At 36.6% G+C, this 24,875-nt stretch overlaps 1 protein-coding gene across 1 annotated transcript; it reads right to left on the bottom strand.

Moving 5' to 3' along the window:
• Positions 1–1,951: 1,951 nt before the first annotated feature.
• On the bottom strand, positions 1,952–13,399 carry CCDC179 (coiled-coil domain containing 179). The gene is made up of 4 exons (XM_008004018.3): positions 13,304–13,399; positions 12,361–12,405; positions 10,834–10,938; positions 1,952–2,548 (listed from the first exon to the last, which is right to left on the bottom strand). Exons 1-4 carry the CDS (start codon positions 13,346–13,348, stop codon positions 2,537–2,539), a joined length of 207 nt encoding a protein of 68 aa, XP_008002209.1. The 5' UTR covers positions 13,349–13,399; the 3' UTR covers positions 1,952–2,536.
• Positions 13,400–24,875: the final 11,476 nt, after the last annotated feature.

The raw sequence follows: 24,875 nt of genomic DNA, 5'->3' as shown, positions 1-24,875 counted from the left end.
TGTATCTAGAAAGAAACTAAATTGCTTTTGATTTTACAGGCTCCTAGGCAGAAGGGATTTTGTCTAAGATGGAACTTTGGACTGTGGACTTTTAAGTTAATAGTGAAATGAGTTAAGACTTTGGGGGACTGTTAGGAAGGTATAGTTGGTTTTGAAATGTGAGAACATAAGATTTGGGAGGGACCAGGGGCAGAATGATATAGTTTGTGACCCCACCCAAATCTCATCTTGAATTATAGCTCCCGTAATTCCCACATGTTATGGGAGGGACCCAGTGGGAGATAATTGAACCATGGAGGCAGGTCTTTCCTGTGCTGTTTTCAGTGTAGTGAATAAGTCTCATGAAACCTGATGGTTTTATAGATGGGAGTTCCTCTGCACAAGCTCTCCCTTGCCTGCCACCGTGTAAGAAGTCGCTTTACTCTTTCTTCATCTTCCACCATGATTGTGAGGCCTCCCCACCCATGTGGAACTGTGAGTCCATGAAACCTCTTTTCTTTATAAATTACCCATACTCGGCTATATCTTTATTAGCAGTGTGAGAACAGACTAATACAAAATGGTTTTAAAAATCTCATCCCAACTCATTCTGACATACCCAGTTATTTATATGTTAGACCAGTTGATAAGGTCTCACAAGTCAGTGAAGCACTAGTCATCTTCCCACTCTTTTTTATCTTTGCTTCAGTTTGGGTTTTTCTGGCTATATTTATTATATCTTCAATTTTAGTGACTTCTTTATTTGTATTTAATATAGTGTTAATTTAATTTAGTGAATTTTTGAATTTTTGGTATTTTTAAAAGTTACATTTACTTCTTTTTTAAATATTTCATTCCTCTCTTTTTGTTCATGTTTTTTTTTCAATTACTGAGCATAGTTAACGTACTTGTAATATATGTTTAAATTAATTTTTTCTAATTCTATTTTTTTTCATTTCTGTTTCTGTTTCTATTGATTTTATCTTCTCCCAATCATGTGTTTTGTTTTCCTACTTTTTGGCATGCCAAGAAATTTATTATTGTATACTAGACATCGTGTATGTTAAATACCTGGATTTTGTAGTCTTTGTTCCGGTGGGCAGTTACTTGCAGATAAGTCTGATTTTTTTCAAACAAGTTTTTAAGCATCCTTAGGCTAGGCCTAGAGTCATCTTTATGCTACAGGTAATTTACCACTACTACTAATACATGACTCTTGTGGTCTCTCTACTAAATGCCCTGTTTGAACAACAAGGACTCTCCATGCTTGCTGGCCAAAATTCAAGCATCTACCTCTTGAAGTGTGAATGCTGAGGATTGTTTAGCTTATCAATAACCAGGTCTTTACTACCTGGCATTGTGGAGAACAGAAAGAATAAAATGATGTGACCTTTTTCAGTTTCATTCTGTGCACATGCAGCTTACCAATGAGCAAAGACTCAACATGAGCAATATGTACATCTGCAAAGTTCTTCTCATAGTTCTTACTGTGGAACCCTTCCCTACAACTTCCAGTTTCCTCAGACTCCCTGAATTTTTATTTCTGTTCATCAACTCACCTTCAACTCGGGATTACTGCTGTGCTCTACTTATAATCCTTTTCCCTGGACGATGATCTGGAATGCTCCTCCAGACAGTAAATGGATAATTATAGATTCCTCTCGTTTATTTCTCTTGTCTCAGAAATCACAGTCCTTCTCACTTTTGTTCCATTTCTGGGAAACCATTGTTTTCAGTATTTTGTCCTATTTTCTAGTTGCTTATTTTGGAAGCATAATTACAGTACTTTCATCATTTCCAATAGTAGAATTCCCTGTACCTCACTTTAAATTGCATTTTAGAGATTACAAGTCAGTTACCAAATACAATGTTCTGTGAATCCAATAGTTTGTAATCTTTTAATTTATAAAATAATTGTGATAATTCAATCTACATATTACAAATTACTTAAGTACTATAATTAAGAAAGAATTTTAGACAGAGATAATTATCATTTATTTCATACATAAAAGTAAAATTTTAATTCAATATTCAAATTTTACCTTAAATGGAAATTTTAATTACACTATGGCTTATCTGCAATAGCAACACATAATATAGGAGTTAGTTGTAATAAGAGTCTCCTAGGACTGTTTAAAGTATTTAAACATTTTGTTTAAGCATAAGCCATTATAAATATACGTCAGAGGAAATCTGGTGTTCTATTACTAAAACATACTTCTAAACATCTAAATATGTCATAAAACATTTGCAAAAATTTAAACATGATAACAATATTTTTCAAAAGCCTGCCTACACATATTCATTATTTGTTGAAAAGCAGCAAATTTCAAGTTTACCAGGAAAAAAAAAACAACATGTTAGTGAGATATGGTATTTAATAAAATTCTAGAGCATGTAGCTTAGATATTATATACTTGTACTGCGTTTATTTTCCTGAAATGGTGGAGTATTACATTTATTTTTCAGATGATCAATTCATGATATGTCACTTGATGTTCACAATCCACACATTTTGATCTGGAGCATGGTTTCCTTCAAATAGACTCCTGCTTTATCAAGATGACCACTAGACAAGATTTAAAATACACAAAGAATAAGGAATGTAATTAAAATTTATATAAGGAAAGATTATATATATCATAAATGATTTGAAAATGGTCTCAGGGAAAACCTATTTCATACAAGAAGTATTGTAAAAAATAATCCTTAATAGCTAGGAATGCTATTTTAAACTAAAGTAAGGTCACATTCAGATAGAAGCCAGATACAAAAAAATTAACATTAAATAAATCATATCTGAAGATGGATATGATATAGAACAATTCTCTATAAGTCATACAACAAATACTGCAAGCAGAAAGAATTTGTAGAAACCGAGGATATCAGTTATGAGAAAGGTCAAAATCATTTCTATACATAATAGATGTGACAGAGACGTTAAATATAAGGCTTTTATTTTCCAAGTCTTATGTTCTGTGAGTCACTAAGGCAGCATATCCTAGGCATCTGTTGAGTGTGTTTATGTTTTAAAATGACCCAGAATAAAGTCAGCAACAGGGACAAATAAAAGACAAGAAAAATGAAAAAATTATCTACATCAGTATTGCTTAAAATAACATTTAAAGATAATTTTAACATTCATAAGTACTTAACAATATAATTTTTAAAAGGTTTTATTATGTAAACATTGTCCAGGCATGGTGGCTTATGCCTGTGATCACAGCACTTTGGGAAGCTGAGACAGGCAGATTACTTGAGGTCAGGAGTTTGAGACCAGCCTGGCCAACATGGTGAAACCCCATCTCCACTAAAAATACAAAAATTAACTGGGCGTGGTCACACACGCCTGTAATCCCAGCTACTCGGGAGGCTGAGGCAGGAGAATTGCTTGAGCCCGGGAGGCGGAGGTTGCAGTGAACAGAGATTGTGCCACTGCATTCCAGCCTGGCCAACAGAGCAAGACTTTGTCTCAAAAGGAAAAAAAAGAAAAAAAGAAGTTTAGCAGACAAAAATAAAAACAAAAATATTTTTTTCAAACTTCTTTTAACAACTGTGTTCTAACTTCACACATCCTGTGTTCTACTGGGCACAACTTATTTGCCAAATAAAGTACTTATTTTTAGGAATTCAGGCCTTTATTTTGTCCCAAAACATTTAAATTGTACAAAAACTGTTATCGCATTTTTTCTTAAAGATCGATTTAAGCAGAAAAAAATGAGAAGAGGGCAATAGTAGGGATACTGCTTATAACAAAGCAAACTGCAAAATGTATAAGAGATGAAAAGATAAAATGAGAAGAATCAACAAAGATTAAAGCAGTGTTACTCTGCAGTATGGTTTCTGGTGTGTCATATTCATTATCACTTTGAGACAAGATTAATCGAGAAATTGAGAGTAAACATTTATATTCATTTGTAACAATTTGATGCTATGATGACATTATGAGTGATTGTATATGTTAAAAATTATCAATCCACAATGATTTGAAAATTAAAATGAAATGAAGCAAAGAAAAATTAAACAAACTGTTTTTGACCACATTTGAGAAGCACTGAATGCCTGAGCTTAAATAGGAGATACTATACATCTTGGTCAATATATAGAAGAAAAACTAGAATAGGGTTTTCACAGTAACTTCTTGTTATTACCATTCTCTGAAAAGTAAAGAGAAGCCTTTTAGCATAGTGTGTATTTTGGACCTTTGAGCTCCTCAGTGTTCTTTCTTGGAAGGAAGGTGTACTTTCTCTTTTATGAGTTGTCAGAGCTTTTATAAATGCCCAATACCATCAGTAAAAAGTATCTGGATGTTCTGAAGACAATTCCAGAATTTTTGTATTAATGGAAATGAAAACATAAGTACCAGAGTGAACTTAGGATTTTCATATTTAATATATCTTATTTTATATATTCTTATTTGTTTGCGAAACATTTCAGTTGTCTCTGAAACCTCAAACGAGTTGGTGGGATGAATGGTATAGAACAGTTTTGTAGACATTTCTTTAAAAAACATCTGGCACTTCAAGAAAAAAGGGGGTGCTTTCTTTCAGTTTATAGCAACTTATTTTATTTTAATTTGTAGGGGGAACAGGTGGTTTTGGTTATATTCATAAGTTTTTTAGTGGTGATATCTGAGATTTTGCTGTACCCATCAACAGACCAATATACACTATATTGGTCTATATAAAGACTATACATTGGGTATGGTCTTTTAGCCCTCACTTTCCTCCCTTCCTTCCCCATGTGTCCCTAAAGTCCATTATATCATTCTTATGCCTTCGTGACCTTATGGCTTAGCTCCCACTTGTAGGTGAGAATAAGGCAGCTACATTGTCTGGGTTAAATACCCAGGGTTCATTGTCTCGTGCTAAGAAAATTTAGGACACGGACACACATGAGGTATTTAGGAGTGGAGGTTTAATAGGAGGAAGAAAGAGACCGGAAAAGAGCTCTCTCTCTAGTGAGAGAGAGGAGATTCCTGAGAGGAAAGACTGGCCGGTAGTGGAGGCCACAGATTTTACAGTCAGGTTTGAGGAGGCGTCTGATTTACATAGGGCTCACAGATTGGTTCAATCAGGTATGATGTTTACACAGCATGCAGGGAAGGCTGGCCATCTCACCCTAACATTATGCAGATGAATTTTCCCCTTGACCATTGAAATCTTCTCTGCTTCTTACTATACACGTGGCTGGCAGAGAAGGGAAGATGGAGCTGTCATTTTGAACATGATTGGCACAATGGCCAGCATCTACGTCTGCAGCTTGATTTTATAGCCTGCCCTTTGTTAGAAGGAAAATGATTTGGGGCTGCTTTTCATTAAAGGGAAAACCTTAACAAGGACTTCCATACCCTCACTATCTGCCTAAGTAATTTCTTCTTAACTCCTATATCAAGAAGACATAATATTTTATTTTCCATTCCTGAATTTCTTCACTTAGAATAATGGTCTGCAACTTCATCCAGGTTGCTGTAAATACCATTATTTTGTTCCATTTTATGACTGTTCCATTTTATCTATATACCAGATTTTCTTTATCCACTGGTTGTTTGATGTGCATTTAGACTTGTTCCACGTTTTTGCAATTGCAAACTGCACTTCTATAAACATGCCTGTGTAAGTACCTTTTTGATATAACGACTTATTTTCCTCTGGGTAGATACCCAGTAGTGGGATTGCTGGATCAAATGGTAGTTCTAACTTTAGTTAAAAACGGGAGCTTTTGAAATTAAAAACCTTAGATGGTTTGTTAAGGGCCAAGTCATGGAAGAAAAAAAGATTGATGGTACTAGATATTGAAATGAAAAAGAGATAGAAAGAGTAACCAATAACTGTGTGTAAGTGAATCAAGAGGTACTTGATTCAGAAATGATGGCAATTGTCTTGCACTATAGAAAGGTAGATTCAGGAATAATTCTCTTTTCTTTCCTATGTCTCAAATTATTATACTTTATACTAAGAGATAACTTGAAAGGTGAAAATATATGTTGCACAGGCATATTTTAATGCTTAAAAGAGAGACACAGATTATGGGGTTGGGGTTATAAACATTGGTATATCAGCAAGGGAAGAGGTTTGTTGATATTTAAGGCAAAACACTAACTGTGTATAGTTGATGGTCCTGGGTTTCCGTATGGCAATGTGTAAGTTCCCTTCATTATGCAAAAACAAATGGAAAACAAAGCCAATGGGTTGAACTTTTACTCATAATATGCATTTTCTCCAAAATCTCAAAGAGGAGGAAGTTACAGAAAGAGAATCCTCATAGTCTATAAAAGGAAGGAAAGTACTTTCTTCCATGCTAATGGTACCTCTATTCTCTTCAGGGCAGCAAGGAAGTCAGTTTAATTTTTCACATTTCTAAATTTATTTGCAGCTAGGGGTGGCCAGTAAACCAATTTTGATCAAAGAGATTTAAGTGGAGCTTTCCAGTCTGACATATAAAGAGCTTGTTCCTTCCATCCTTACAATAAGAAAAAGTCAGAACAAACTGAAAAGCAATTAATCTTGTTATATTCATCAGAGAAGTGAGGGCACAGGGCAAACTACTACCCTGAAAACCAGAGAGACAGACAAGTGGAGAATCAGAACTTCCCAGGAACAGAAGCCTTGTCTCTAAGGCCAATACCAGTAGGAACATGTCAACTTTATTTGATGAATGGCTGGAAGCTCAGTATGCATGAGCTTAAATTAAAAGCTTTGGGTGTAGAGAGGACAGTCTTAAGGAAGCTTCCATAGTTTCCTAAATTTTACCTCCAGGAGCCTCACTAGATCTCTCTGTAAAGATCAGAGAACAATCTTTTTTTGCTTCTAGTAGTGAAAGGGGAAAAGTTATCATTTAAAAATACCTCAGAGCTCTCCATTCTCTTTACCAGAGCATGCTCTCAAGAGAAACTATTTTAGCAGAGCCTAAATAAATTGGGTTTTACCAAATTCTAAGTGACTTAGGGGAAAGGAAATATGCAACTCCTGTTCCCTATAGCTTTCCTATCTCATCTAATGGAGAGAATAGCAAAGAAAAAGTTGTGAAATTTACATCCTAGGGATAGGAAACTGCTCTTGCAGTGAAAACTTATGACAGTAAAGACTTCTGATCTAACCAACTCCATCTTGCCTTTCACCTCCCAACTGCCCTTGGTTATTCCAGGGCATGGACAAAGCTAACTATAGGAGAAATTTAGTTTACAGTTTCATAATAGCCTGTCCCCAAAACTAAACCACCTTTGTAAAACTAATGAAAGGCCACAAGGTTAGGAGGATGAGAGTGGCCTGAATTCTGCTAAGATGCAGGCATAGTCAAATGATTACCAGCCATTATTCTGGAGGTCACAAGATTTGCAACTTCCCCTATTCACTATTGTAGAAACTAGGATTGACCTTTTGACATGTCTTTTCAGGCTTTTGCATTTCTGATGACCAGGCAGCCTGATATGGACCCAAGACCCTTAGCTCAACTAGTCCTGTGGTCCCCACCCAGAAGTGGATTCATCTCATGAGGGGGCATTTTCCGTACCCCTGTGATTTCATTCCCAACCAACCAACAGCCCATTCCCATAGGCCCCTGCCCATAAAACTATCCTTGAAAAAGCTTAGCCTCCAAATTTTCAGAGAGGCTGATTTGAGTAATAATAAAGCTCTAGTCTCCTGTTTAGCTGGCTCTATGTGTATTAAACTCTTTTTCTATTGCAATTCCCCTGTCTTGATAAATTGGCTCTATCTGGGTAGTTTGTAAAATGAGCCCATTGGGCAGTTATAGATACAGACTCACTTAAAGACTGAATCCAAATCATAAGCTATGGAACCCTTCTTCCCCTACAACTTACCAACACATCAATTAGTCTCCTGTATATATCAGAGGATTCCAGCTTTAAAAAATTACAAGCTGCAGATATTATTTAAGAAAGAGTCCCTAGCAAAACCAAAAATATGGAGGAAGACAAAACTGAATCAGGGGAAATTTTACCCTCTGATATTACAGCTGCAAGTAAACAGAAAATGCAGCCTAAATATTAGTCAGATAAGCATAAAACCTGCACTACAGGCTTATCTTTCTTAGTTTCTGTTACCCAATACATCGTTTCCAGCTTTCAGTAAAAAATGACAAGACACACTAAAGGGTAGAAACAATCTGAAGTGAAAAAGTAAGCATCAATCAGATCCAGGCTCAGATAATAGCAGATATTTTAGAATTATCAGACTAGGAACTTACAATAATTATGACAAATATGCTAAGTTCTAATAGAAAAGTGGACATAATGCAAGAAAAGATGGGTAATATAAGACAAAATGGAAAATCTAAGAAGAAATCAAACTAACACTAAAAGTCTAAAATATTTTAATGGAGATGAAGCATGACATTGATAGACTCATTAATAGGCTGAACTCAGAGAAAAAAAATAATTAGCTTAAAGATATGTAAATAGAAACTTTCCAAACTAACAGTAAAGAGAAAAAAGTATTAAAAAAAGGAATACATTATTAAAAAACTAAGCAAAAATTACAAAAGTATAAATATATATAATTGGAGAAAAAAGAAGGAAGAAGAAGGAGAGGAAGAGGAAGAAGAAAGAAGAAGGAAGAAGAAAGAAAGGAAAGAAGGAATAGAAGGAGGAGAAACAGAATAAATACTGACATAAAAATAGATGAGAACCTTCTAAAGTTAATGATAGACAACAAACCACAGATCCAGAAAATTTGTAAGACACAAAACAGGATAAACACCAGATAAATGTCTACATCTAGACATATGATATTTAAACTGCAAAAAAATCAGACAAAAATGAAATCTTGAAAGAAGCTGTGGAAAAGTGGTAGGATAACTTACATAAATAGGAACATGAATAACAACAATAACATAGGATTTCTTTACAGAAATCATGCAAGTAATAAGAGAATGGAGTAAGATATTTAAAGTGTTCAAAGAAAAAGAGCAGAAACCTAGGATTCCGTATCAAGTGCAAGTATCCTTCCAAAGTGAAAGAGAACTAAAGACTTCCTCAGACAAACAAAAATGGAAGGAATATTTGTTCCTAGTAGGCTTGCCCACATAGCGATAGTTAAGAAATTTTCAGAGAAAAGGAAAATGTTGAAGTCAGAAACTTGAACGTACATAAAGAAAGGAAGAGCATTAGAAATGAAAAAAAAAAAAGTAAAATAAAATATTTTATCTGTCTTATTCTAACTGATCTAAGTAATAATTTGTTCAAAATAATAATTGCAACAATGTATGTGTTTTTTATGTTTTATGGAGAAGTGAATGACAATAATGTTATTAAGAGTAAGAAAAGGAGAATGGGAATACTGTGTCATAAGGTAACTGCATTACCCATAAAGTAGTATAGTGTTATTTGAAAGTGAACTTGAACAAATTATAAATATATAGTTCAAATGCAAAGGAAACCACTAAAAAAGTTAAAAAATAAAATAAAACAAGTATAATTGATATGCTAAGACAGGAGAGAATATTGAATAATATAAATTGCTCAAAACTAGAGAATGCAGAAGAAGAATGGAAAAACAAAATACATAAATGAAAGAAAAAACAAGTCCACAACTAAAAGACAGTAACAGATAAGGCACATACTAACTCAACTATATCAATAATCACTTCAGATGTCAATGATCTTAAAGACAAACACTGTCAGAGTAAATAAAAATACAATACACAACTGTATGTTGTTTACAAGAAACTCATTTTAAGTATAAGGGTAGATAGAGTCAAAGGGATGGAGAAAGATATACCTTGCTAACAATAATCAAAAGAAAGCTGAAGAAGGATTATTAATTTCAGACAAATCAGACTTCAGAACAAGAAAATTATCAATGATAAAGAGGGGCATTACATAGTAATAATGAGGTAAAATTACATAGTAATCCTTAATGTGTTTGTGCCTAACAACACAACGTCAAAATATGTGAGGCAAAAACTGATAAAAGTGCGCGAAGAAATAGACAAATCTGCTATTATAGCTGGAAATGTCAATTCCTTCTAACAGTAATTGACAGATCTAGCAGTTATTTCCAAACTGATCCTTTGGATCCAGCACAATCCCAATAAAAATTCTAGCAAGTTACTTTGTAGATTTCACCAAACTGATTGTAAATTTCATATTGAAAGGGAAAAGTTCCAGAATAGCCAACACAACATTGAGGGAGAAGAACAGAAGAAGAGTGACACTACCTGATTTCTAGACTTACTGTAAATCTATAGTTTTCAAGACAGTATAGTACTGGTGAAAAGCAGGATTCAATGAAACAGAATAGGGGACTCAGAAATAAACCCACATAAATATATAGTCAATAAACCTTTGATATGGAAGCAAAGGCAATACAATAGAGAAAAGATAGTCTTTTCAACAAATGGTATTAGAACTTGATATCTACATGAAAATGATAATGATAATCTGGGCACTGACACCTTTCATTAACATTAACTCGCTTTGGATCATAGACCTAAATTTAACATATACGACTGCAAAACTGCTAGGAGATAATATATAAGAGAACTAATGTGACCTTAAATTTGGCAATAAATTTTCAGATATATAGCCAAAAGATTTAAGTGATTAACCTTATGTAGTCATCGAACATATGGCAAAACAAGGACTGGAGTCCAGAACAACCTGGTTTCAAAGATAATCCTCTTTTCATTAAACCATATCACCTACAGGAGATGACTGCAAAGGATATTTAAATAATAGATGAGACTTTGATTATAAGACTTTTAAGACTGAAATTACAAATTTCTCAAAGAGAAAGGGAAAAACAAAATTTGTAGTGAATATTACATGAATTAAAATGAGGATGTCAGTTGCATTTAATGATGTGTTAATTTTAGTGAAACCTCTATACTTACTAGGAGTCCTGGTTCTGGAATAGGAGAAGGCCTTGCAAACCTTTTATTCAATCTCCTCTTCTCTTTCTTTAGGTTTTGCATATTCTGAATACGTTTATTTGCAAGCTTTAAAAAAATTAAAATGAAAGAAAAATCATACTTTTTTGTAACATATATAAGATAACATGCTGATTATATTTTTGGTTTGTGTCAATAAAAAAGGTAAACACCACCACTGCAAACGGTTTACGTAACTACACAGAAATAGGGGGGAAAATCCCTTTTGTTCAAATGTGTGGTTCATAGGTGAAGAAAACCACATTGGAGCATCAGTAGAGTTTTCAAATAGACTATTCTTGATTCTCATCTTACCACTGTGGACATTTAAATAGGTCCAGACACATGGATTAGTGTGTTTACTTTTACTTTAAAAATAATGTTATTAAAGACACCTAGCGAATTTTCTCTACGGAAGCAAGAAAACAATTATTCACTCCTTTGAAATGTTGCATGATGCACATAGATTTTTATGCCACCATTGTATATGGTATCTACAAGTAGCAGAGACCTAGGAGATCAAACTAGAATTCTTTGAAGCTAATGAAATACAGTAATAGAATAAAAAGGATATGAATAACAATAACTTTTTATCCACTTCCAATGAAGTATAAATTGGTAGAATTGCTTTGAAAACAAACTTTTTAAAAAATCCACTGCTAATGGAGTATAAAGTTGAACAATTGCTTTGAAAACAATGTGGCACTACTTTTTAACAATAGAAAATTTGCTTTCCCTGTGATTTAACCATTGCACTCCTGCCTAAATAATCAAGGCATTCTTGTGCATGGGGAAAGAAGCCGTGTACTAGAATGTTTGCAGTAGTACTATTCATTTTAGGAAAATGTAAAAATAACACAATGTCCATAAACAAGAGAAAGCATTAATGAACTGTGATATGTTCCATGACAAAATATTGAACAGCAGTGAAAATAAAGAAACTATATACAGCAATATAGATAGATCTTAGGAAATAATATTGAGAAGAAAGAGTAAATCATACACTAAATTTTGTGTGATCTTATGTTTATAAAGTTCAAACCCAAGCAAAAGCAGATAATGCACTCATAGAGGCACCTATGTAACAAACTATTAAAGAAAAGGAAGAGATTGATGTAACTAAAATTCCAGATGGTGGTTACCTCTGGGAGAGATCTTAGGAGGTAGAATAGAAAAGCATTCCCTAGCTGGATTCAGAAATACCGAATATCTTAATCCTTAAATGGGAGACATATTATAGTTTATAAATTATATCTGCCACATATGTTTTTGTATATGTATCAAATGTTACATTAAAAAATAACATAAGTCATTTACTTTACTCTAGTTAAGACCCATTCCAATAGTAGTCATGAGATCCCAGAGTCCCAAGAAATATACCGAAGTGTCTACTTAATACAAGTTCTATTATGTTAGGGACAACTACATAAAGAACAAGTTACATGCACAATGTTTAAACAACCAGAACCTAGTTCTTTATTTGAACATTACCTGCCGCTCAGTGACTTCTGAAGGATGATGTTGTCTTGGTCCTTCCTATATAATATGCAAAATTAAAACACATTGACACACAAAAAAGTCATTAAAAAATAGTAAATTAGTTATTAGTAAGCCTATGCTACTTTTACATTTATGTATTATATGAATCATTTCGACTATAAGAGGCAGGTTAAAAAAAAAAAAAAACAAAAAGAAAAAAGAAAAAAAGGTAGGTTCAGAATTAAAACATCTAAGATAAAAATTGTGGTGGAAGATGGAGACAGTATTATGATAAAAAGAACCAACTGTGAGGCACCTTACAGATAAAAGGCAGAGTATGAAAAATAAGAAAACAATTATTCAGGAGGGAAAGAATGTACAAGAAATAGAAAAATGCATGTTTCTGCTTGTACAGGACTTCAGCGGTGCCATTGAACAATCTAGTCTTCAATCTGGTTTCAAAGCCTAGGAATAATTGGTGATGTATTGAGATCATGTGGTTTTCTGAAGCACAGGGAGCTTGGCTGTTAGTGAGATTCTCACCACTTCCTCTATTTCTTGATTGTACCTTAAATACCTCTTCCTTCACTCATTTTCATCCAGTCTTTTAACCAGAAGACCCAAGAGAAATCTGTTCCACATCTGGCAATTGAGAACTTTATCCTGCTCCCTACTTCTGTAATTTCCACTCCACCTCCTAGGGCAGGTCAATGGGGCAGTCAACATACAGTTGATGTACCTGACCTCTAAGCACACAATAGGTGGAGCTTTGTCTTGTTTCAGGGGGTCCAGCAGTCAGGATGTAGTCTGGCTACATCACCTGGAATTTCCCAACCCCAACCACCAAACCACATTTGTAAGAGCTAGAAGTACCATGGCCAAGGCCACAGTGGCCTGGAGCTCAAGGCACAGGACAGAGTAGCAGAGGTGAGGTTATAGACCCCAGCAGACTCACAGGGCTGACTTGGGAAGGCTCAATGTCCCAGCAGTACAGGCACATGCCGTGGAGCCTTAGGGCGCCCCCTGACGCCTACTGCCTGTTCTGGACCAAGTGATTATGGGGTCCAACACTCACAGCCTTCAAACCCTGCCCCCACCCAGTTCCATCACAATTCTCTTTATTCTCCTCCCTGCTATGGGCCCCGCCCTTTGCCCAGTTGTATTCCAGTCCAGTGCAGGGAAGGCAAGGCCTCAAGTTGTCTGCAGTATCTTTGAATTATGGAAGTCAGTTTACCATAATTCCCTATATTCTATCCATCTTCGTCAGAAAATTGAAGAATACCAATTTCCCACCTTTTCTACCCTTCATTTCTCTAGTCTCTCTCTTTATAAAGCCCCTTTTATTTGTTAACATACCTAACTTAGTCTCCATGTTCTGTTACTTCAGACTATCTATTGTTAGGGTTCTCAATTCCACTACCTCATTGTTGTTCCTTCACAGCTTCTAGTTGGGTTGACCCAACTGTCTGCCTTCTTCCCATCCATCTATACCAGGTGAAGCGAGGAGAAGCTTGAAGATGGTTGGAATACATATTTGTGACCCTTAATTAATTAATTTATTATTTATTTATTTATTTATTTTTTGCCGAGTCTCTCTCTGTCGCCCAGGCTGGAGTGCAGTGCCAGGATCTTAGCTCACTGCTACCTCCGCCTCCAGGGTTCAAGCAATTCTCCCATTTCAGCCTCCCGAGTAGCTGGGACTACAGGCGCACGCCACAACGCCTGGCTAATTTTTTTTTTTGTATTTTTAGTAGAAACGGGGTTTTACTATATTGGTCAGGCTGTTCTCAAACTCCTGACCTCAGGTGATCTGCCCGTCTCAGCCTCCCAAAGTGCTGAAATTACAGGCGTGAGCTACCACGCCCGGCCGTGACCCCCAATTTAAACTGGGTCCTCGATGCTGCTTAACACTTTTATGTTGCACCAGGTCTTTTTGTGCTCTGTGTTATTCCCTTCAAATAGTCTTCTATTAAAATCTCTGAATCTACCATCACTCAGGCACTTCCAGCGGAAGTGGGACAATCCGTGCTTCACACTCTGATGCTGGTGAACATATATAGAGCTTACTATGCACAGCACTGTTATATGAATTTATGTGTGTTAACTGATCAATTCTTTAGACCACTCAAGGAGGGTAAGTGCATGATTATAATCACTGGGAAACAAGGCACTAGCATGTTAAATTGCTTTCTCAAGGTTATGCTCTTAAGAGAGTGAACTGGAATATAAATCCAGGGTTGTCCCTTAGACCATGTGCTCCTAATTGTGTGCTATGCTACCATTGCTTTTGAAGCCCTCACTGGGGTTACATCAATACTACCTAAAAGCCTATAATCTTGTCAATATCCACATTATCCTTTTCCATGTAACCCTGTCAAAATGGGGGAAAAAAAATGGCATCCCTTCTCTTGTCTCAAATAAATCCGTCCATTTGCATTTCCATGCCATTTCCCTCCTAGGAGCCTCCTCAGATCTAGCTCTGCAGATTGTTCCTCTCCTTGTTAACTTCTCTATATTGCCTCTTTCCTTTAAACATTTCATTACTATATGTTCAAATCTCCCCTTCTCCAAACTAATAAAGGAAACTCCTTAGAACAACAACCAATTGTATGTATTGCCCATCCCCTCTATATAAAGTAAATATTCATGAGAGTGGTCTGTACCTCTGCCTCTTCTTTATGTTCAGTGTAATGTTTGGCTCACTGTTTCAACTCCCACTGTTCCACTGGTTTCAACTCCCTGTTTCAACTCCCACTGTTCCACTGGGGCTTGTCTCAAAATGGTTAATCAAATGATCTTTCTCCTGAATTCAATGGACACTTTCTGCCATATGACTTTTGTATCATGTTAGAAACTGCTGAAAAGTCTCTCTGATGAGCTAGGCTTAGAAAAATTAAACAGTTTTGCCCAACTGTAATGTTCAAAACCATTACCCATGCCCTTCTTGAAACGCTCCCCTCTGGGAGCAATAAGTTGTAGAAAAATTGTATAAACTTCCCCATTATCACAAACCAGGAATTGACTTGACACACTATTTAAAATGTTTTGAATGCTACTATTACTCATTTTGTCAGGTATACAAAATGAATAAATTATTGCCCTCAAAGGCAGTCAGATAGATTAGCAAAAACAAAAAGGTAGAACAATGTACAGTGAGCTTCAATAATTACACATGTTGTGTTGTACGGACATTTGGGAGCCCCTAATGCTCTCTGAAGATGGGCCCAAATAGCCTTCTCAGTGGAGTAGAGTAGCCAGAGGTTGCCAGGTAGCTAAAGAAAGAGCATTTCTGACAGAGGTGCAGCATGTCCAAATGGCAGTGGGTACAGATAAGTAACATGGGTTTGATGAATATGTAACTATTGTCATCAAGTTTTACTCATGATGTCTCACTGCTTTTCCTCCTAACATATTTTGTACGGAAAAAATCAAAAGGATTAGCAGGAATCAGGAACTGTAAGACTGAATGAAAGAATATTCCAGAGTCACGTGTCTGAGACTTATTAGGAAGTTGGTAGTGGAACCCATAAGAGCCCAAATCCTATTGTAACTACTTGAAAACTCTTGTGACCCTGGCCAATTCATTATCATGCATGATCCTCAATTACTTTCTCTATATCTATAAAATGAGAGTGGTAATATCCAACAATATAGAGTTGTTATAATCATTATAAATAATATAAATAAGGAATTGGATCCAGTACTTGTTAGGTAGTGGTTATTGATCCTGGTAGTTATGATTATATTTTACTATGGATTACATTGTAAGATCATCCAAATGAAAAGAACCTTAGATATCATTCAGCCCAGTCTCCCACTGAATTGCCACTAAATGATGATATTGTCAAGGGAGTTGCCAGTAAATGAAGACACTGCCTTCCCTTGGCAATATCTTCATTTAGTGGCAATTCAGCTTGTTTTGATTAAATCAATGATCAAAAATTCAATCCAACCCATTCAATTTTTTGACACCTCTAATTACTGAAACCTTCTCACCTACATTGATTTGAAATATGTTACTCTATTATCCTAGTTATATTCTCAAAGTCCTCACTCAATAAATTCATTTTTTTCTACGTGATAACAGGGCTGGGGAAGAGGCTGGGATGGTCAGAGTTCGGAAGTTTGGAGGAGCAGCCCGGTAAACTAGGAACCAGACCTCTGAGGAGGGGAACACTGCCAATCTGAGCGAGTATCACAAGAAGTTGGAGGGATGGTAGTGGCGGAGGGAGGTGGGGGGAGGTCCTTCAGAGCTGGGGATTGGAGAGTTTTTAGAAGGGGGCAGTATCTGGCAGGTGTTGGTATGATTAAGGAAGAATGATAAAACCAATTCTGGGAATGTGGAAAGATCTTGGAAACTGGAAAGAACTGCTGCTAAAAATATTTGCTGCTGCAAAGTCTAGTGTTATTGCTAGGATGACACTGCAAGCCAAATAAATAAATAAATAAACAAACAAACAATATCCTACCCCTCCACCTGCCTTCCAGTCTCCTTCCAGTGTCACTTATTGGATACACCTTCCAAGACTCTAGCTGGTTAAATTTTCAGCTCTTTATTTCTAAAGAGAAATAAAATATGAACAGTTCCAACCCTGCCTTCACAAAATAGATTATGAAAGAGTGGATTTACATTTGAAAGACAACAGCTTAATAAGTGGCATCAACCATCAGGTCCTAAACCACAAGCATTCCTTCAATGATACCTCTGTGATATAGTTTGAATATTTGTCCTCTCCAAATCTAGTGTTGAAATGTGACCCTCATTTTGAGCCATGGCAGTGAATTCTTCAGGAATGGTTTGGTGCCCTCCTTGTGGTAATGAATGAGGTCTCATTCTGTTAGTTACCACAAGATCTGATTGTTAAAAAGAGCCTGGCATATCCTCCTCCTCTTCTTCCTCTCTTGCCATGTGACACACCTACTCCTGCCCCCCATTTATTTATTTATTTATTTATTTATTTATTTATTTATTTATCTATTGAGACAGAGCTCGCTCTGTTGCGCAGGCTGGAATGCAGTGGCCCAGTCTTGGCTCACTGCAACCTCTGCCTCTTGGGTTCAAGTGATTCTCCTGTCTCAGCCTTCTGAGTAGCTGGGACACAGGCGCCCACCACCATACCCAGCTAATTATTTATATTTTTAGTAGAGATGGGGTTTCACCATGTTGGCCAGGATGGTCTCAATCTCTTGACTTCGTGATCCGCCCACCTCGGCCTCCCAAAGTGCTGGGATTACAGAAGTGAGCCACCGCGCCTGGCCCCCCTTTTTTTTATGCCATGATTATAAGCTGAGGCCCTTGCCAGAAGCAGATACTGGCACAATGCTTCTTGAATATCCTGTAGATATTCAGAACTGTAACCTAAATAAGCCTTTTTTCTTTATATATTACTCAGCCTCAGGTATTCCTCTATATCTTTATAAAATGGACTAAGACATTCTTAGAATGGTTTCTATTTTCCCCACCATTGGTTGATAACCTTTATTATACTGTAGTAAGCCAGTGTCCCACACAGGACAGATATCTCAAAATTTTGATCAGGCCAAGTGTGATCTTTAACTTTATGAGTCAGCTTGACTGGGCCACAGAGTGCCCAGATACTTGGTCAAACATTATTTGGAGTGTGACTGTGAGGATGTTTTAAAATGTGGTTGATATTTGAATCAGTAGGTTAAAGCAGATTGTCCTCCATATTATGGGGGAGTTTTATCCAATCAGCTGAAGTCCCAAATAGAAAGAAAGGACAGCCATCTTCCAATTAAGAGAGAATTCTCCTACTTGATGACTTCTGAACTGAGACACCAGCTCTTTCTGATCGTAAAGCAGCCTGCCTGCTTTCAGATTCAAACTGGAGCATAGGCTCTTTTGGACTTACCTCTGTCTCTGATTAGAGACATAAATCTCTTAGGTAATAAATCCCTTTATATATAAAACAGGATACATATATATCTTTTAGTAGAATATATCCTATTGGTTCTATTTCTGTAGACAACTCTGACTAATACACAAAGTAAAAACTATAAGGGGAAAGAGTATTAATTCCCTGATTCCATACAGTATATTTGCATAAACATTACATTTTCAAAAAATGAGTACAGTTAAACTGTAAAATGAATTGTGAAAAGTTGTGACTATTAAATGTAAGCATAGGCAGTATTCTTGTTTGTACATGTTTGATATAGAATTGTGATTCAAAGTAAACTCCAGAAAAAACACCGTCTCAAAATGCCTGTAATTTTATGTAAAAATAAACAGGTAAACAAGCCACGTATTTCCCTACCTTAATTAGGTATCGAATTTAAATAAGTTTGGGAAATTCTAGGTCAAACAAAGTTAAACAAATATTTTTGTGTAGACCTTTTCAGAACTTATAGTATGTTAAAGTGGTTATGAATTTTCAGAAGGGTATATATTGTACAATGTTTCCCCAATTTACTTGCCTGTGGGACTCCCTGGCAGTGTACCTTCTATAATCTCTAACTTATATGTGGAGGATTCTATATTAAAGATAGCAGTTTATGATAGTGACCGGAGGCAGCCAAACGCCTAGGCAGATAGTGGTGGGTACCTGGTGAAGCCCCACCTGCAAGCCAAAGACAGTTTAAAGCCCAAAAGCCAAGCTACACATTATGTTCTTGGACCAGGTTGAGAGCTTGTCTTTAAGTTTGGAGTGTTTTCCTCTGATTGATCCCTACCCTTCACCTATTTTACATATACCTACCCTTTCCTAATTGGTTTTCTTCACTGTCATGCTCACCTTTGAGTGGTGTCTTTGCTTTAACCCTTTTGCATACTCACAAACCAATCAGCAGGCACTCCCCATCCTGTGCCTATAAAGACTCTAGACTCAGTCAAGAGAAGGAGACAGCCTGACTTTAGGGAAGAGATGGCCTGACTTTGGGGAAAAGAGATAGCATGACTTAGGGGAAGAGACAACCTGACTTTGGGGAAGATGACCTACCCTTCCTATTCCCTCTCCAGCTCCCCTCACTCCTGAGAGCTGTTTTCATCTGTCAATCAAATTCTCTACCTTCACCATCCTTCAACCATCCATGTGACCTCATTCTTCTTGGATATTGGGCAAGAGCCTGGGGCCCACTGAGTGTGGGAAACCAGAAAGGGCTGTCACACTGGCCCTTTGCCCTCACTAGTGGAGGGCAACCACCCCATGCAACAAGGCAAGGGGCCAACCGAGTTGCTAACACACAACCATCTGCGGACAGCAGGAGCGCTGTACCACCCTCTCTGGAACTTCAGGGTCACAGGCACCCTCACCTGGGCACCACTGCATTCTCCTCATGGCAACATTCTTGGTCTGGCCGTGGGCCTCACACAGAGCTTGCTCCTGTGTTGGTGCCTTGAGCCAATCAGATCCCACTCACTTGCTCATGAGCTCCCTTCTGCAAGGGGTTGAGCATGGCAGGCCGAGTAGACAGGGTGCCCCTTCTGTGAGTCTGGCAAAGAGACAGAAAAATCCTGCATCAGTTATGTCTGAAAATTAAATGTAATTTTATATTACTTTAAGTGTTATCTTTTTATGTCATTAACTACACCAAGAATTTGGAATGTTAATATTTAAATCAGAATTTCTCCCATCTGATTATTTTTCTCATTTTCTGTCTAAGCAATATATGCTAATTTTTATTTTATATCTGATGTGCTATTTCATAATTCAAGTAAGATTAGCTTATTAAGATGTTGCTGTACTTCAGCTGCCGTTTTTATTATTTTTCCCTGGGTGCTTGATGCATATATACTGATGAAACTAGTTAAAGTACCATTGCACTAATAAATGCTATATCTATGTCCCATAAAACAAGAATTTTCCGAGCCTCCACACAATTTTTGTTAGTTTAAATATTAATATTAAATATTGTTTTTTAATTTTTTGTAGATAAAATAATTTGAAGTGTGTGTCTCTTCATTTTTCCTTTCTTTCACTCCCAGTGTTTTAAAACTTGGTCATTTGGCAACCAAATTTATAGAAACATCAAATATTCTATTTACATTTTAAGAAAAAATGTTTGTCATGTTTGTTTGATGCTTCCGTAATTAGATTGTACATTTGTAAATTTATGCAAACACAGTGTAAGTTCTTAAAAAGTAATTTGTAAGGTTTTTCACATAAATGAAACAACTTGAGCAGAAATACAAACGGAATATCAACACTGATCTATCTTGTACCATTCACTGATTTTCTGTTTTATTAGTTTGTTTTCTGGGTTTCCAGTGGGCTGTGGAATCCATTTGGGAATATTAATAGACTTTCACTTATTTAGTTTGATTTCAATGTAACTGTTTATCATACAATCTGAAGCTATTTTTCAAGGTAAATGAGAGAATTGTGAGTAATTCAGATCTGTAGTATTATCCTGTGACTTTCTTATTGAAAACAAAGTTTGAGGGAGGTAAACTGTGTTTATGGTCCTATGATTCTCTAAACACTGGAATGTTTTCTTATAATTAAAGTCTCTTATCTTTCCATACAAAATGTTATTTGTCCTCTTAGTAAATAGGATGTTGAGAGATTCATGACTCTTTCTTTTTGGCCATCCTTTCATTCTGTAATATCTACTGAGCATCCTATGATTCCAAGCTCTGTGTTTTGTGTTAGAGTTTTAGTACTCAACAAGGCAGATATGATGGATTATGATTGCTATATAAATGGATCTCATGTAAAGTAATACCAGTATGGGGCTGGCTTCATGGTATATGGCCTGTGCAGTCACACAAGGCTTTGTACAAAGAAGAGTTAATATGGTTTTCCTGCAGCCTTTTGATAAAATTCTTAATTTTTGAACAAGTGATTCTGCATTTTTATTTGGTGCTAGAACCTGCAAATTATGTAGGTGGTCTTAAATCTACACCACAAAGTTTGCGAGAAATCTATTATCTGTCTATCTGCCTTCTATCTTCTATCTGCATATCTATCTATCTTCTATCTACCTATCTATCTCTATCATCTCTTTATCGTCTGGCTCATTGTAACATTTAATATTCTTTTTTACTATCTTTGTCATGTAAGGAATATATGGCGGATTTTTCCTTTTCCATGCCTATACAGTTAACTTGTGAAGTCTTGATTATAGGATTTTTAATTTATCTATATTAAGTTACATCTTTTTAGATTTAACTTATCACTCTGTTGTCGAGAGTCATTTTTATTCATCTCTGCAACATAATGCCTCCATATCGTGTCATGTTGTCATCCAGATTTGTGATACAAACCTTGCATAGAACAGCACTGAGAAGCATGCTCTGTAGCACAGCACAGAAAGCTTCCTTTCATGTTGATCATTGTTGATTTGCCAATACCTTTTGACAGAATTGTTTACTTAGTTCCCATTCACCCAAGTTTGCAATTAACTAGTTCTTTCTATATCCATTTCGTCTGAATGTGTATCATAACATTCTTTTTCAAATGTATTGCTAAAATATAGAAACATCCATGTTGAAGATTTTTCAGTAATTTCTCCCTAACTCTGGAAACAATTTAGGTGAAATTCTACAGACTTAGTGTTGAACAAAGAAATCAGTGAAGGAGGCCAGGTGCGGTGGCTCATGCCTGTAATCCCAGCACTTTGAGAGGCTAAGGCGGGCAGATCACTTGAGGTCAGGAGTTCAAGACCAGCCTGATCAACATGGTGAAACCCTGTTTTAAAAAAAAAAAAAAAAAAAAAATACAAAAATTAACCAGGCATGGTGACACACACCTTAAGTCCCAGCTACTTGGGAGGTTGAGGCAGGAGAATTACTTGAACCCAGGAGGTGGAGGTTGCAGTGAGCGGATCACGCCACTGCACTCTAGCCTGGGTGAGAGTGAGACTCTGTCTCAAAATAAAAAAAAAAAAAAGAGAGAGAAATCAATGAAAACCAATGAAGGAGTCACACCAGGGTGAAGGGGCAGTTTTTGTTGGACTTCCCTAAATTTATGTTATGGGTTAGTGTATTCGTTTCCTGTTGCCACTGTAACAAGTCACCACACTTGGTTACTAAAAACAACAGAAATGTATTATCTCACAGTTCTGGAGGTTGAAAGTCTGAGACTAATATACCAGCATGGCTTTGCTACCTACTGACTCTAGGGTAGAAACAATTTTGACTCGTCCAGTTTCTGGTGACTGCCTTAGCTTGAAGCCATGTCACTCCAGTTTCTGTTTCTATCTTCACATGTCCCCTTCCTCTGTGTGTATCTAATCTCCCTCTTTGCTTCCTTCTTATAGAGACAGTTGTGATAGCATTTAGGGCCCACCCAGATAATCCAGGATAGTCCCCTCATCTCAAAACTCTTAATCACATCTGCAAATACCCATTTTCCAAATTAGGTAACTTTCATAGGTTCCAGGGATTAGAGATAGGATGTGTACACGCTTTTGGGAGCCATTATCAGCAGATCAGATTTAGTGTTGCAGTTTAGTTTTGAATTATATGCAGAAAGCACGTCACATTTTCCATCTTTAGGGCTATGATTTGTCTTAACCTGTTCTGGGATGGGGGCTAATTTCACCCGCTTCCCTTTTACCCCATAAAGACCTGCTTATTCTTCCTACTGCCTGGAGCTATAGCTTCTCACAGCTTTGGCACAAAGTTAGCGCCATGTTTAATGTGTCACTAGGTCATTGGGCCATTGCAAGAAAAGCAATTAACCAGGAGCTGCAGTTTGAATGTTAAAAATAACAATTGTCGTCCAGGCTGATCTCAAATCTCTGGATCACTTGAGTCCAGGAGTTCGAGATCAGCCTGGGTAACAAAGTAAGACCCTCCCATCTCAACAAAAAATTAGCCAGGCATGGTGGTGCAGGCCTGTATTCCACTACTTGGGAGACAGAACTGGAAGATCACTGGACCCCCAGGAAGGTTGAGGTTGCAGTGAGCTGTGATCATGCCACTGCACTCCAGCCTGGGTAACAGAGAGACCCTCTGTCAAAAAAAAAAGTAACAAATGGCCCCCTTTGCTATTATGACATATGGGAATTTTTCTTTGACAATTTTTTATGCACTTTAATCACATATCCTTTTTGGTTGGACCTGTCGTATGTCACTATTTCTGATCTCTGATTTCCTTTTGGACTAGTGGATAAGTAGAGGCTGGGGATAGGCGCAAGCTGGCAGAGGTGAGCTTCTGGCTGATGATGGTGCCTCATAAATTATGGGTCTTGGTAGATGAACAGAAACTAAGATCAAAAGTCATCAGTCGGCTGCCAGAAAGGATAAGGCAGAGCAGGTATGTTCAGTAGAGACAGTAAGAGGCCTGGACTAGAGGGATTCCACAAGGTTCAGGAAATTAGAAGTGGGCATTGCCCTTTTCTTAAATTAACTTTATATTAATGCATCGGTTATGAATGTATCAGAGGAGGGATAAGAGGAAAATCAGAATTAACAAGAAATGGTTTTATAGGCCAGGAGGGACCATTTAAGGGCCATCTTTTCATTTGCCTGTAGTCATAAGAGACTGATGGGTGAAATCTAGCAGTTGAAGAAGATAAGGTTAAATGGTTAGAAATGGAGCTAAGAGTTGAGATTAGAAGAGGGAAATAAATCAGCTGAGAGATCCCAAACCCTTGGTGACTGCTGTTTTTCTCACTGCCTCTCTCCTTTCCTTCCTCTACCCATCTCTCCAACTTCGTAAGTTTAAGGAAGTATTATGCCCATTCATTTAGATTTTCTCCTGTTATTTTGAACTTGATCTACGTTTTCAGCTTCCTTATCTTTGCTGACTCCATATACACTTCGTGCCTGATCCAAGATGAGGTCAAGTTATTCTGCTAAGTTATTTCACAGAAGAGAGTTGCTTCATCTCAGGTCCCTTATGAAGTCTCTATTTCAGGGCTCTTCCTCAATTATTTTATTTTGGAAAATAAAGTTTTTTTTTTTTTTTTTTTTTTTGGAAAACACATTAGTTGGAAATGGAAGTAATGAATGCTAGTTTTTAATATTTATTGATGTTACCTAGCTGAATCAATAAAAACACAAGTCAAGAAAAAGTTACTAATTATCTCTTGGGGTAAAACTTCACCTTTTAGAGTTCTGAAAGTAATTATAAGCAAGTCTTTTAAAGATCACTTTCAAAGCTAATAGAATAAATAAATGGCTACACTTTGGAGATCCTAAATATACACTTAAAGGACAGATAAAAATGAACAACTATTCTAATATAATATGAAAGAGTGTCGAGGTGTTGGATAAATTCCCTGTAACATGAAACGGCATAAAACTAGAACTTAAAAAGTGCTGTGTTTGAAGACACTGAGATGGGAGTGAAATAATAAGGCTTTGAAAATCACTATATGATGCAAAAACTTGTTGTAGTGATGATGATGATTATTATTTGAGACAGAGTTTCACTCTGTGGCCCAGGCTGGAGTGTGTGGCACCATCTCGGCTCACTGCAACCTCTGCCTCCTGGGTTCAAGGGATGCTTGTAATTGGGATTATAGGTGTGTGCCACCAGGCCTGGCTAATTTTTGTATTTTTAATAGAGATGGGGTTTTGCCATTTTGACCAGACAGGTTTTGAACTCCTGGCCTCA

This window comes from Chlorocebus sabaeus, chromosome 1, assembly GCF_047675955.1.
Source record: "Chlorocebus sabaeus isolate Y175 chromosome 1, mChlSab1.0.hap1, whole genome shotgun sequence".
NCBI lineage: Eukaryota > Metazoa > Chordata > Mammalia > Primates > Cercopithecidae > Chlorocebus > Chlorocebus sabaeus.
The sequence above is the reverse complement of the archived record's forward strand: the minus strand, read 5'-3'. Positions and strand labels throughout refer to the sequence as shown.